The sequence below is a fragment of the Phocoena phocoena genome, chromosome 11 (assembly GCF_963924675.1).
Source record: "Phocoena phocoena chromosome 11, mPhoPho1.1, whole genome shotgun sequence".
NCBI lineage: Eukaryota > Metazoa > Chordata > Mammalia > Artiodactyla > Phocoenidae > Phocoena > Phocoena phocoena.
Genome location: NC_089229.1, coordinates 3,322,876 through 3,337,930, shown reverse-complemented (window position 1 = coordinate 3,337,930; position 15,055 = coordinate 3,322,876). Strand labels below are relative to the sequence as shown.

General features: G+C 59.7%; 1 protein-coding gene across 1 annotated transcript in view; it reads left to right on the top strand.

Moving 5' to 3' along the window:
* Window positions 1-13,218: 13,218 nt before the first annotated feature.
* GRAMD4 (GRAM domain containing 4) overlaps window positions 13,219-15,055 on the top strand; it is a 75,946-nt gene continuing 74,109 nt past the window's right edge. The window contains exon 1 of the mRNA XM_065887581.1: window positions 13,219-13,334. Within this exon, the coding sequence (XP_065743653.1) occupies window positions 13,306-13,334 (29 nt within the window). The 5' untranslated portion in view covers window positions 13,219-13,305. The remainder of the gene's footprint in view (window positions 13,335-15,055) is intronic.

Genomic DNA, 15,055 nt, shown 5'->3' with positions numbered 1-15,055 from the left:
CCAGCTCCCGAGCTGGCCCAGTTCAGGTGAAGCATCCGGCCTGGTGGAATCGTTAGCGTTAGGCAGGGTCACGAGGGTACCCAAAGGTGTCCGGCCAGGTGGGTGAGCGGGGAGCAGCCCCCAACATCACTGAGCTGTGTGTCCTGGCACAGGGCCCCTCCATCTCACAAAGGGGCAGCAGCAGACAGGTTACACGAGGCCCCCCTTCCTCACACTCCCCGTGTTCATGCATCCCTCAGTGTGACTTTGCACGGTGAATCAGTGGTGACCTCATGTCTGCTTTTGGCCAACAGGATGTGGCGTAAGCCACTCCGTGCCAGTCTGAGCCTGGGCGTTCAGGGCCCCGTGCACATCTGCTTCCTCTCAAAGCTCTGCAACCGTGGGAACAAGTCCAGACTGGCCTGTGAGGGGATGAGAGAACAGGAGGCCAGAGAGGAGCCCCGCACCCCCCCCACCCCTTTGTCCAGCCGGGCATGACTGGTGCTGCTTGGAGCCTGGGGGGGGCCTCTGCTGCCGCCCCCTCCCCAACGTAAGAGTTGCCCCCAGTTCTCCCCGCAGCCCACCTCGTGCTCCTGGACATCTGGCCGCTCTCTGGGGAGACCCCGCATCCCTTGCAGTCCACCTCCCATCCCAACGTTATGACAGGGAGAACCTTCTGGAATGCCCTCTCTCCTGCCCCAGGCCCCCTTCAAGCTTCAGCTCCCTCCTCTCTTCCAAGATGCCATCCCCACTTCTAACTTTGGCCTGGGACCCCCATGAGATGGAGCCAACGCAAAACGAAGCAGAGCCCTTTGAGCCCTGGATCCAGCTGTGCCTGAAGGACACCCTGGACTTGGCGGTTACACGCACTAATAGATTTCCTTTTCTCCTTGATGGGTCTGAGTCAGTTTTCCTGTCGTGTGTAACTCCTCACCCCATCCATGTCACGGAAGCACCAAATCCGGAGACCCCATGGATAACCCCGGCCCCAGCTCAGAGGAGGTGACAGCTGGGCTAGGCCTTGATCATAGTCGTAGGCGTCGATCATATGACTTGCGTCACAGTTAGCTGGGGGCAGAGGGGTGCACCTGGGCAAGCCGGTGCCGGTGTTGGCTGTCTTCCTGGGAGCCAGTGCAGCTCTCTGCCTCCTGGGTGTGACCTCTGCCCAGGTTGGCTCCCCACGGTGATACGATAGGCTTGGGCCTTGGCGAGGGCTGGAGGCCTGAAGAGGGGGTAGCACTGCAGAAGCACTGCGTGAGGGTGGGCATTTCAGGAACCCAGAGGTCTTGCCTCATGGGTCATAGCCCCAGGATTCAGCTAAGGTATGTGAGAGGAGCAATGTCCAGCGGTCATCAGCCCACACCCGTCCCTCCCCAGCCTCCAGCTTGGCCAGTACGATGGGCGCCCCGTGGGGGCAGTGCCAGTCAGGTGCAATGTGCAGGTTACCAAGCGAAGTGGGTTTAAGGAGCCACTCTCAGCTCTTCAGTGAAGTCATTTCAGATCCTTGGTCCCAGCAGACTTTGCACCCATCACTGTTCAGACTTCTGCAGGTTGATCATGCCTCCAGGCCCGGCTTAAATGCCACCTCCTCCAAGAAGCCTTCCCTGACCACCCCAGGCAAAAGGGCTCCATCCTGCTTCTCATGTCCCTTTGAACCCAGGACCCCTCACAGATTACCATTCCCAGACTATCACGCGAGGCAGTTACTTGTACGTACGTTGTATTTTCCTTCGGTTCATCTCTGCCAACCCAAGGCCCAGCCAGGACCTGGTAAGTACACCTGATGGGTAAACGTTCGCTAAAGAAAAGTTGGCTAAAATTTCGAGGGTCCAATCACATTGCACTTACCATGTGGCAGGCACTGTTTTAAATGATTAATACATACAAACTCACTGACTCCTCTAAAGACCCCTGGTGATATCTTCTGTTTGATCCCCACTTAACAGGCTTGGAAACTCAGGCACAGAGAGGCTCAGTCACTTGTCCAGAGTCACACAGCCTGTATGCAGCAGAGCCAGGACTCAGACCCAGGTGGTCCTTCTCCAGAGTCTGCGCTCTTAGCCCCAGGACCACCACATGTCATCATTCCAGATGTGTAGTGAGGGCACTGAGTGCCAAGAAGGCAAAGGGACTAGACTGTGGCCTCACAGCCAGTGGCCAAACAGCCCTCCTGCCTCCTGGTCTGACTCTTCCTTCCCTTAAAACGGGAGCCCCAAGGCCTTGGGGCCCAAAGGTTGCTTACCTTTTCACCGGGCTTCCTTGGAGACTGCACGCAAGTTCTTTCCCATAGAGGCAGAGCCAGTCTGGGCCTTCCTCCCTTCTCTTGGTGAAAATTTTTCCTGTGGGCATCCTGTGGGCAAAGAGGCGGCTGAGTTTGTGGTTTGAGGGTGTGTCCAGGGCACGTTGGTGGATGGGTTCAGCCTTTGTGTGCAGGCATTGTTGCTGGATGGAGGCTGGTGGGCGCAGCCCTGGGCCTCCAGACCAGGGGAGGGGGTGGAGGGGACTCGGGCTGCGCCCTGGCACTGGTACAACTGAGAGAGACACCCCAAGGAGCGGGGTGTGGGGTGGAGGCTGGGACCCCCCACTGGTGGGCAGGGCGGGCTATGGGGTGGGGCTCCAGGAGGGCCCGGGGTCCTGCACCGACCACCCTTTCCCTCCTGAGCGAGGCCCGTGCCTGTGGTGCCCAGGGCAGCAGGCAACGCCCTGACCACCAGGCCACCTGGGGCCCTGCGGGAGAACTTGCTTCCCTCCTCGTTGATGGCAGAGCTGTGGGCCACCATGTCTGACACCATGTGACCATGCAGTCACGTGACCCCGAGGTGGCACTCCATAGGCCCACCCGGGACCAACAGCTGACAGCAGGAGGTGCGGAGCTAACCCGTTGGATTCACCCCCTCGGCCCCAGCTGGACATCACAGGAAAAGAGAGGGACTCCTGGAGGGTTGAGGATGCCGGGGCGGGGGCGGTCCTGGGGAGCCTGGGGGTCTTGGGGGACCCAGGAGGGCCTAGGGGACTTCAGGGCATCTTGGGGAACTGGTAGACCTTGGGGAACCTAGGGGGTCTTTTAGGAGCCCTGGGTGGTCATGGGGGGCTTTGAGGCATCTTGGGAGAATCTTTGGGGCCTCAGGGCGCCTAAGGAGTTTGGGGGAACTTTGGGCGCCTCTGGAGGCATAGGGGACCTTGCGGAACCTTGAGAGGCCTGTGGGTCTTGGGCAACCTTGGGAAATCTTTGGGACCTTAGGGAGTATTGGGGGGTTTTCAGGGGCCTTGGGGGGCCTCGGGAGAGTGGAGCAGCCCCCCTAGGGCCAAGGTCATGCTGGCGGCTGTGGCCTGGGCAGGTCACTGCACCTGGGAGCCCTGACCCCCTCTTTGAGTTATGGGGTGTAACACAGGCCCACCTGAGTCCTGTGAGGGTGGAGTGACCCAAGGTGACAGGCCCCTTCCTTCCAGCGCCCTTGCCTCTGCTCTCACCCCTGGAACCCTGTGAGGCCAGGCCCACGCCTCCCCCAGACTAGCTCACTTCCAATACTGTGGATTGTCCGAAAGCTTTTGTGGGGAGGCAGGGCACGAACTCCTGTCACACACCCCCCGCAGGACGTGTCCCCTTGTCCCCGAAGTTCCTCACACACTGACAACCAGGCGAGGTGGGAGAGGCCCTGAATTAGCTTTCATTCTCTCTCCAAGGCTGTGGAGGCTTTCTGGCTGGGTAGTGACATGACCAGGATGGGACTGGTCCTTCAGGGGAATGGCGCTGGCTGCTGGCAGAGGCTGACGTGGCCTGGCCAGGGTCTTGGTGACGGCTGGATGGTAGGAAGCAGACAGAGTGGAGCGGAAAGTCCAAGTTCCTGGCCAAGGCACCTCATGAAAGGCCTCAGGGCCTGGCCCCCTTCCTGGTCCCCTCCCTGTCCAGGGGCCGGCGCATGGATGCCACCTCCAGCCCTGCACAGCGGGTCTGTCCAGGTCTCTCCATCTTTGCGTTAATGCCTCGGTCCAGGCCACTGTCATCTGCCCCCGACAATACCGGGGATTTCCGGCGGGTCCCCTTGCTCCCCTTCTGGCCCGTCCGATCCATTCTTCACCAGCAGCCAGAGTGATCTTAAAATGTGACCCTGCCCTCCTCAACCTGCCCCGTGCTCCACGGCAGCATCTACAGCCATATCTAGAGGCGCCCATGGCCTCCCCACCACCACCTCCCCTCCTTCTTCCTGGCAGAGGCTCAGTTCTTGTGGGAGCCCAGCCTCCCCGGGGCAGCAAATTGAGGAGCTTGTGGCAGAATATGTGTTGACCCATTGCTTCCTTCATTTAGAAAGTCTGCTGGGAGGGCTTCCCTGGTGGCGCAGTGGTTAGGAATCCGCCTGCCAATGCAGGGGACACAGGTTTGAGCCCTGGTCTGGGAAGATCCCACATGCCGCGGAGCAGCTAAGCCTGTGCGCCACAACTACTGAGCCCACATGCCACAACTACTGAAGCCCACGTATCTAGAGCCCGTGCTCCGCAACAAGAGCGGCCACCACAATGAGAAACCCATGCACCACAACTACTGAGCCTGCGCTCCAGAGCCTGCGAGCCACAACTAGTGATCCTGTGTGCCACAACTACCGAAGCCTGCGCTCCTACAGCCTGTGCTCTGAAACAAGAGAAGCCACCACAATGAGAAGCCCGCGCACCGCAGCGAAGAGTAGCCTCCACTCGCCACAACTAGAGAAAGCCCGCGCGCAGCAACGAAGACCCAACACAGCCAAAAACAAATAAATAAAATAAATAAAATTTAAAAAATACCTTTACAGAATAAAAAGTCTGCTGGGAGAGTATCAGCTGAGCCGTGTGGGGGGCTGGGAGTTCTGCCTCCTGCCAAGTTGCTCGTCCTGGGGTCCAGGGCCCACCAGCCTGCCTCACATGTTCCCTGGCCTGTGATTGGTCCGGGTGGGTGTGTGAGCCTGTTCTGGCCAATGGAGGAAAGTCCGCTGGGGCTTCGAGAGGAGGTTTCCTCAGCAGACAAAGGAGACAACAAGACAGGTCCCTTTTCTTCCCCGGACCCGTCCCTTCTGTCTGTGACATCCCAGCCCACGAACCTGCTCGGGGATGACGAGGGCCCTGGAGCACGGAGGCTGACCATGCCAGGCACTGCTCTAGGGGCTTTACAGAAGCCAACACACTCACTGCCCCACGAGGTAGGTGCAATTACTATCCTTATTGTACTGATGGGGACAGCAAGTCACGGAGAGAGAGGTAGGTCTTCTGCCCTGGTAGCTGATGCAGCCAGCCTGCCTCCAAAGCCCCTGCAGGGCTCTGTCCCCGTCACAGCTGCTCAGCTTCCCCTCAGCCACTCCCTTCAGCTGCTCTGCTGTCTCAGCTCCTTGGGCCTCTTCCCCGTCCTGGGCTCTGACACAGCCTCTTCCTTTTGCCTGGAACACTCTTCTCACACGACTGTCTCATTATGGGATCCTGGTTCAAATGTTCCCTCCCCCCAGGGACATGTTTGGCTGGGGCCGGTGGTGAAGGGGGCTTCACTAGAAGCCCTTCTGTGCCTTTTCAATGTTGAACCATGTGAATATATCACCTACTGTCTCACTCTGCTTGGGCCCCCATAACAAAATGCCACACTAGGCCACTTGAACAGCAGACATCTGTTTCACACGGTTCTGGAGGCTGGAAGTCCAAGATCAAGGTGCACTGATTCAGTTCCCGGTGAGGGCTCTTTCCTTGGGTTGCTGACGGCTGCCTTCTCACTGTGTCCTCACGTGGCCTTTCCTCGGTGCATACAAATGGTGACAGAGATCTCTCTCTTTCTCTTTCTTCCTCTCCTTACAAGGACACTAATCCCATCATGAGGACCCCACCTTCATGACCTCATCTAAAACTGAGCACCTTCCAAAGGCCCCGTCTCCTAACACTACCACGCTGGGGATGAGGACTTCAGCATGTGAATCTGGGGAGGGAGGCGCAGGACTCAGTCCTTAACACCTACTCAAAGAATAATAAAAATGCTCAAATTTAAAAAGACATGCCACTTTACACCCATTAGGATTGTTATCACTGTTTAAGAAAACAAAACAAAAAAAAGGAAAATAACATTCCATTGGCGAGGAGGTAAAGAAATTGGAACCCCTGGGCTTTGCTGGTGGGAATGCAAAATGGTGCAGCTTGTATGCAACACAGTTCCCTAAAAGGTTAAATATAAAATTACCATATGACCCAGCAATTCCATCCCTGGGTATATATATATATACCCTAAAGAACTGAAAGCAGACACTCAAACAGATACTTGCCCACCCATGGTCATAGTAGCATTGTTCACAATTGACAAAAGGTGGAAATAACCCAAGTTCCATTGATGGGTGAATAGGTAAGCAAAGTGTGGTCTCTACACACAGTGGAATATCATTCAACCTCGAAAAGGAAGGAACTTCTGACTCGTGCTACCACATGGATGGACTTTGAGGACATTATACTCAGCGAAATAAGCCAACACGAAAAAGGTAAATATTGTACGATTCCAGTTACAGGAGGTCCCTAGAGGAGTCAAATCCATAGAGACAGAAAGTAGATGGTTGTGCCAGGGGCTGGGGGAGGGGGATGGCGAGTTAGTGTTTAATGAGGACAGAGTTAGTTTTGCAAGATGAAAAAAGTTCTGGACACGGATGGTGGTGATGGTTGCACAAGAATGTGAATGGACTTAATGTTGCTGAATTACACAACTAAAATGGTTAAGATGGTAAATTTTGTGTTATGTACATTTCACCACAATAAAAAAGTTATATAAATACGTGGGTAAATCTAAGTAAGTATTGGCTATATAATCAAATTAAGTTCTCATAGAGTTTTTTTAAAATAAATTTATTTATTTTATTTCTTTATTTTTGGCTGTGTTGGGTCTTTGTTGCTGCGTGCGGGCTTTCTCTAGTTGCGGCGAGCGGGGGCTACTGTTCGTTGCGGTGCGCGGGCTTCTCATTGCGGTGGCCCCTCTTGTTGCGGAGCACGGGCTCCAGGCGTGAGGGCTTCGGCAGTTGTGGCGCGGGAGCTCAGTAGTTGTGACTCGCGGGCTCTAGAGCACAGGCTCAGTAAGTTGTGGTGCACGGGCTTAGTTGCTCCGCGGCATGTGGCATCTTCCCGGACCAGGGCTTGAACCCACGTCCCCTGCATTGGCAGGCGGATCCTTAACCACTGTGCCACCAGGGAAGCCCCATACCAGCCACATCTTAAATGCTCAATAACCATGTGTGGCTACTGCATTGGGCTGCACAGATACAGGGTATTTCCATCATTCTAGAAAGTTCTATTAGACAGAGCTGGCCCATAGGATCATAACTCTCTGCGTTGCTCCTTTGTGTAACGTGACCGTGACCTCCTCCAGGCTGCTCTGTTACAATTCCTTAAGGCTCCCCCCACCGACTCAGCCCCAGGGGCCCAACAAAGAGGCTGCGGCCCCTCCACGACCTCCTCCTTCTGGCCGCTGCCAGGCCTGCCCTCCCTCAGATCTCTCCCCTGGCGTGAAAGCCCCTCCTCTGAGAAGCCCCCAGTGCCCTGGGATGCAGCGGGTGCTCCCCCAGCTCCACTGACCGCTCACACTGGGGGCTCAGGCATGGGTCTCCCTCCCCCACAAGAAGGTCTATGTAGGCCAGGTCTGCATGTCTGCGGGGTGAGGGGTGAGAAGGAAGGAGGTGTGGCCACCACCCTGCAAAGTAGGGAAACTGAGGCACAGAGAGGTGGAGGGACTTGCCAGGGTTACACAGCAGGTAAGACCCAGAGCCTAGATCCCGGCTAGCAGACCCAGTCTCCTCCCCAAGGGGTCAGAAGGCCGGGCTGCTAAGGAGGGAGCCCTGTCCACGTGGCCCTGTGTGGTGCCAGCACCGGGAGGCTGCGTGGCAGCAAGGACTACGCCTGGGGGTGGGAGGCTGGCCAGCGGGCTCGGCTTCTGGCCCCTGCACTTCCGTTTGCGGCCACGAGGTGGCGCACGCTGTCAGGCTCAGAAGCCAGGACCCCAAGTTTGTGCAGCAAGCCCCCGTCCCAGGCCAGCAGGCTGGGGTGCTGGGCTCCATCGCCTCCTTGGGGCCTGGCTAAGCCCTGCTGAGGAGCCATGTATTCTATCAGGACCCCCCCACACACACCCCCGTAGGGAGCACCATCTCTCTATGGCCACAAGCAGAGAAAAGCCTTCAGATCTCGCATTTATCACCACGCTTCCTCTGCTGAGAGAGGCTCATTTGTTTCCCTTGTTAACATTTCCGAGTTGCTGACGCAACTTACAACAGGGGAGGGCTCTGACGCAGGGCGGGTGGTTCATTTTCTCCTAAAAAGCTGTTATTAAGTTGGTGGTGCATCTTACCCGGTGGCATTTTAAACTCAAGGAAACATGTGAATTACGTTTCCGGGCGTCATTTGGCCACCATCAGTACCACCTAGGCATTCAGGCATTGCTGAATGCCTACTGTGTGCAAGGCAGCCCCAGGGACTGGAGTATAACATGTGCCGACTGACTCAGAGTATACGGAACTCTCAGACCTTCCACCTCTGGACGGGCAGGCAGGCACCGTGCATCCTGTTCCAGACCCCTCGGAGGAGGAGGCCTTGCATGCCCTTGGCCTCCCCTACAGGCTGCGGCCAGCTTGTTCAGTGGGGACCGTGTGCGCCGTGGTAGAGACCACAACCCCAGTCTGCGAGTGGGCATCTCGCTTCTTCGCTTTGCAGAGGAGGAGACCGAGGCTCAGAGGGTGGGGTGGTGTGTACAAGGACACACAGCCACCAAGAGCAGACCCAGGCCTGCCCCTCCTGCGGCAAAGAGCATGCGTGGGGTGGTCCCAACCTTCCCTGCCACAAGGCCTGAGCGGCAGCACCCACGGTGTGGAGCTGGCGCTTTATTCCCCACGTGTGCCCCCATTTGTGATCTGGGTGGTGGGCAAGTCCCGTGACTGTGGGCAGGGCTCTATAAAAGCTGCTGCACCCGTCTCCCACCTGCTGGTCACTCTGAGACCCTCCGGTCAACACCCTCTGGAAGCATCCTGGAGCCAGAAGCCTTTCTCTGTCAAAAGCACCGGTGCGATCTTGTGGTCCCTGCTGCAGACCCTTCCACAGCTCCCTGCTGCTCCACGGATAAGCCTGAACTCAGTGGGCTGTCCTCCTGCCTTTTTCCAGCCAAACACAACAAGTGGGGCTCTCTCCCCCCACCCCACCCCGGCCTTGCTGCCTACCCCACCCCTACCCCCATTGCTGCCGTCTCCTTCCAGCCGCCCAGGACCTAGGCTCCTTCTCTCCTGAGCCCAGGCTCCACCCCAGCTCCACACCACTCCCCAGGGTCCACTCAGTGCCAGGTGCTGCCAGATTCCGGAGCGGGTGACACGGGAAAGGACCAGGAGTCTGGAGCGGGCAGTCGCTGGGCTTGGATCCCGTTCTCCCAGAGCCCCCTGTGTCGGCGTCCCGTGGGACGTGGGGATGTGTGTTCAGATACCGAGGGCCAATGTCATTTCCATGAACCACGGGCGCTGCTGGGAGCTGGGCGGGGTCACGGAGGGCGAGAGAGGACCCGAGCTCTGCTGCCCAGGCCTTCATTTGGCCACTAACATCCCCTGCTTCTGCCCGTCACGTGGGTCTAGGCATCTTGCTCCCAGGTGCTCTCCAGGACTCTGAGGATGGGGGACAGGGTTCTGAGGGCTCGGCTGGCCCCGGGGTGTGTGCGGGCTCCAGGCCACCTTCCCAGAGCCGGCAGCCGGACTTGGAGTTTGACAACGCCCGCTCTGCACAGCCCTGCCCCGCCGATGCCCCAGGTCCAGCTGAGCTTCGAGCGGCGGGGTGGGGAGCCAGTGGTGGCCCTGCCGACCCTCAGCGGTGTGGTCCTGACGGCCAGGTGGCTGCTCTGAGCCCGTGTCCACAAGGTCTGGCACAACAGATACCGCAGATGGGGCAGTTTAAACAACAGAGGTTTATTCCCTCACAGCCTGGAGGCTGGAGGTGAAGGATTAGAACGTCAGCAGGGTTGCTTCTTCCCGAGGCCTCTCTCCCTGGCGTGCAGAGCGCCATCTTCTCCCTGTGTCATCACTCTGAGTGTGGGTGTCCTAATCTCCTTGTCTTATAAGGACCCCAGTCCTGTGGGATTAGGGCACACTTAGTGAATTTATTTTAACTCAATCACCTCTTCAAAGGCCCTGTCTCCAATTACATCACATTCTGAGGAATTGGGGGCTAGGACTCCAACTTATGAGTTTTGGGGAACAGAGTTCAGCCCGTAACAGTCCTCCTCTGTAAATGGGGGGATAGGATGGCTCCGAGGAGCTGCCAAGCAGGGTGGTGTGGGTGCCCTGTAACGTCAAGTGCCCCACGTTGGGGTGTATCTGGTCCATGCCTGTCCACCAGGCAGGCACAGTGCAAGCAGTGTCAGGTACAGGGTGGGCGCCCAGCGAATGTCTGTAGGCTGGGCTGAAAGTCATGGACGCTGGGGCGGCCCCAGAAACATGCTTCAACCTCTTCCCTTCCCCTGGTTCCTCCGTCTCCTGCCTGGTCCCCCTAGTCCTGGTCTTTCATTCAAGAACATTCCTTGGGCATGTGCTCTGTGCCCCGCTAGGGTGGAGGGCTGTGTGTGAATACTTCAACCACTGCACTTGCTACTTTCATGAACAAAGAGGTCCCCTTTGGGGCCTGTTCGAGCTGGATTTCTGTCATCTGTGAACGAAAGGGCTCTGACAGTTACAGAGACTGGCTGAGGTCCTGAGGTGCGGGGCAGGGACACACACATGGATAATCTGGGTCTTTCCCCAGGGGGGTTGATGGGGAGAGTTGGGGGAAGAGACAAGAACACAACCAACAACAGGGTGATGGATGCAGGGGGTGGCGGGGCCCATGATGGGGAGTCCTGAGGGCCCTGGCTGCAAGGGAGGCTGGGACCAGTTCCGGCCAGGCTGGTGAAGGGGTCTTTGTGGAGCTGGGTCTTGCAGGCTGGGTGGAGTTTGAATAAGGAAGGTGGTCCTGGGAGGATGTGGCAGGAACAATGGCTTGGGGGCAGGAAAATTGAGCATGTGTTTGAGAAAATCTCTAGTCCTGTTTGCCTGGAGAGCAGAGAGATAAGGCCAGGAAGCTGTGAGGGCACAGTGCATTCCAGGCCGGGACAGAGAAGGAACCAGTGGGGTCTGGAAGCTGGGCCTGGTCCTGGCAGGGGTGCTGGGCATGAATGTGACTCAGACCACCCAACAGAGCTCTCCTACTGGGGAAGAGACAGTCCTGCCTACAGCTTGCCACAGTACCCCTGCCGCCCCGAAACAGACCCCACGTTTGTGCGTTAGCTCCCTTAATCTGAAATCATTTGGTCTCCCATTCTGCAGTCGGGAAACTGAGGTACAGAGAGGTAAGGCCTCCTGCTAGGAGCCCACCTGAATGATTGCCTCTGACCCAGGCTTATCAGGTCTACCTTCCCAGGCTGGGGGAGGATGATAGAAGGGCCCCACATCTTGTGAGGACAAAGAATGTCACCTGCCATTTCAGTAAACAAAGGATGCTGTGGCCATCAAGCCATCTGTCACTGCAGACGCCCCCCTGCCCGCAATGGTGCACCCTGAGGGGATTCAGGTCGGAGAAAAACAGGACACTGGCCCGAGATAGTTAAGACGCATATGAAAGGAGTGAGCCACCCCTGGCGACTTCCCTGGCAGTCCAGTGGTTAAGACTCCGCCTTTCCAATGTAGGGGCCTCTGGTTCCATCCCTGGTTGGGGAACTAAGATCCCACATGCCACGTGGTACGGCCAAAAAAACTGAAGACATAACTCTCAACTTTTAGGTTGTGCAAAATTTTTTCGGTTGACACTTACCCCAGGGAATGCTTCAGAGGCACCTGAGTTGGGAGCCTTGAGGACTGGATAGGAGATTGGGAGTTGGGTTAGGTAGTGGGGTAGGCGGCGGGGTGGGGGGGGCGTAGCTCAGTTCTGGATTCCTGGAGGTGTCTGTAGGACTCCCACGGTCACTGGGTTTGGGGCAGAGCAGGGGAGCTGGGCTTAAGACACATAAGGCAGATGGGACCGTCAGGACAGAGCCCAGAGAACCCAGCTGAGGAGGGGTGGCTGATAAGTCTGGGGACAGACAGCCTTGGGGCCTTCCATGTTCTCTGGGTTCCCCAATCCTCCAACTCCAAGCTCCAGAAGCCATCCTCCTGGTCAGACCTGGGTGGGGAGTTAATCGTGGTGCCCGCAGCCCAGGATGTGGACCTATGGTTTTGGAAGGGTGGTCCCTTCTACTGGTAAGCTAGACAGCCCCTGGTCCGGGAGCCAAGGAATGTGCAGGGTTCTCCTGGGGGCGCGCGCGCGCGCGTCCGGAGTCAGGCAAGGGTGGGGGGCAGGTGGGCTTAAAGCTGCCTCCCTCTACTAACTCCCCGCCCCGCAGTGTGCAAGCTTGCGGGATGGGCTCCCTTGAATGACAAAGGTGCGACTCAGAGAAAGAGGCCCGCATCCTGAGGTCAGGGAGCACCCCTGGGCATGGGGGGGTGTCAGCCCCCGCTACAGATTCGAGTCTAGAGGGAGTGTGCGCAACCCCACCTGCCCTCCCCCTGCAGGGTCCAGGTACCCTCCCCCTGGGTGGGCCGAAGAGTGGCTTCAGGGGAAAGGCGGTTCCCTATGGGATGTGGTCGCCACCGGTAGCAGTCTTTGACCCAGGTCTGAACCTCAGGCGGTCCCACTGCGGCCCCCGTGGGGTGTCTGGCCGACGGACCGCGGATGAAGTGACGGCAGCATGCGTGCCTGGGCGTGGCTGTGCCCGTGGCGTCCGCCCTATAGACGTGCGGGACCGCGCGGCCGTAGGCACAACCAGCGGACGGCCGCGCGGAAGAGCCGCCGCGCGTGCGCCTGGGTGCAGGTGGCGGGGGCGCACGTGGGCCACCCAAACAAAGGTGGTGCCGCGTGACCCAACTCGCCCTCGCGTGCGAATCCGCCAGGGCAGACGAGCCCCCGCGGGGGGCCGCATCCGGGTGGGCCGACTGCCCCGAGGCCGCGCAAGGAGGGTCGCGACTCCTTTAAGGCGCGGCGGGGCGGCGCGGGCTTGCCAGCTCAGGTCTTGGGGCGTGGCGTTGGGCGTGGCGGTGAGGGGGCGTGGCGTTGGGCGTGGCGGAGCGCGCGCGGGGCGGGGCGGCGGCTGCGCAGGCCGGGCCGGGGGCGCGCAGACTTCGCGCAGCGGGACGCGAGCGCGCGACCTGGCGCCGCCGCCGCCGCCGCCGCCGCCTCCGCCTCCGCGCTCGTGGCCGGGACCCGCGGGGCCGCCTCCTCCGGGCTCCCCGGCGCCGCTCGGCTCCCGGGCGGGCGGCAGGTGCAGCGCGGTCGGGCGGCTGGCGAAGGGGGCTTCGAGGCGACGGTTGGATGAGAGGTGGCCCCGGTCTCCGCGCAGGGTAAGCGGCGCGAGTGCGGACGCCCACACGGACCTCGGCGGACACACGGACAGGCTCCCCACGGGGGCCGGCCGGGCCGCGACCCGGCGCGCTCGTCCACGCTCTCCCCGCGCCCGCAGCCAGCGGCCCTCCTAGCAGGGCCCCGCGCGGGCGCGCCCCGCATACACGCCCCCGGGTCGCGCGTTGGCCTGGGCGCGCCGCGGCCGCGGCGTCTCCTGGCCCGCGTTGTGCCGGGCTGGCCAGGGAGAGGAGGACGTCCCGTGGGCGCGGGGCCTGAGGTGGGGTGGTGGTGGTGGGCAGGGCGGGGGTCGCCGCGGCCAGGCTGGGGCACGGGCGGGCTCTGCAAATGTCGTCTTCGCCACTCACTCCTTGGGGACAGGAGAGGAGGAGGGAGACCCCGGCCGCTGCGACCCCAGAGACGACCCCGCTAAAAAGTTGTGGGCGCTCGTCCTCCTCCCCGCACTCCTCCGTTCGCCCTGTCCCCTTTCCCTTTGTTTGGGACTTTTAGCTGGTGGGTCTCCGCTGGGGCCCAGCCCCGCGTGCAGCAGCTCCCAGCCCGGGGCCCCCGCCTGCCCAGAGCAGGCCCTGCACCCCCGTCCAGGCCTGGCCTACCACCGGGGGAGGGAGGAGAGTCGGAGCCGGACGGGCTGCTGCACCTGTGTGGGCAGGGAGGCTCTGGCAGTAGGAGCAGCGGCCCCGGCCAGGGCCATAGACCTGAGGGGGTACCCCTGGAAGCTGAGTCCACCCTGGGGCTGTTGCCAGCCCTGCATTTCCGGAGGCGGAGAGGATTCAGTTTGGGCGACACCTTCTGCAGGATGGGTTTCCCTTCTTGCCTTCCTAGTGCAGGCTGGGGAGAAAAGACAGAGTTCTGAGCATCTCCCCCCCCACAAAAATGGAGGCTTCTGAGCCCCAGCGCTCATCGCAGCGCAGCCCTAGGGGTAGTTTCAGGCCTGGGCCTGGCAGGGGCAGGGCTGTGCCTTAGTTAAGAGAGGAATTTGGAGCCTTGCCTCCGTCACACATCTGTTCGGTGACCTTGGGCAGGAAGGCCTTGAGCCGTCTCATGCCTCAGTTTCCCCACCAGGAAACGGGGAGGGGGGCTGACAAGAGGATTAGATGATGTGATACAGACACCCCCCACCCCGCTCCCCGACGGGACACACCCAGGGCAGAGAGCAGAACACCCTGGAGAGGCCAGCGGTGCCCTTCGCCCCCTGGCGGCTGTTGATTTCCTGACTGCCCCACGTGTCCCAGGCCCATCTGGGGACGCACAGTCTGGCTGGGTGAGTGTGCTCCAGTTGTTGCCCTTGTCCCCTGCTGGGATGGAACCACATCCCGCAATGTTAGCTGGGACCCCTCGGATCAGGGACCTCATTAAACCTGCCCCTCCTTCCTGTTGCAAAACCCCTCTGAAAACTCCCTGCCTGGCCCAGGTAAGGGACCTGGCCTGCCTGTCCTTCCCTCTGTCTTGGCTGTGATGTTGATCCTTCCGCAGCAGGGGTCTTGAACCTGCAGGCTGCCCAGTGCTGGACTCCTGTTTGGGGGGGGGGTGCCAGCTTGGTCCTGGGGACCAGGAGGTAGGGTTCCCTGGAGCCTCTAGACGGCGCCACCCCCTCTCTGCCCTTCTTTACTGTGGGCTGCCTTGGCTCATGGGGTGTGGCTGTCCCAGAGGTGCGGCCTGGGGACGGTCCTGTCCCTTTGCCGTCTGCCTGCCTGCACTCGGG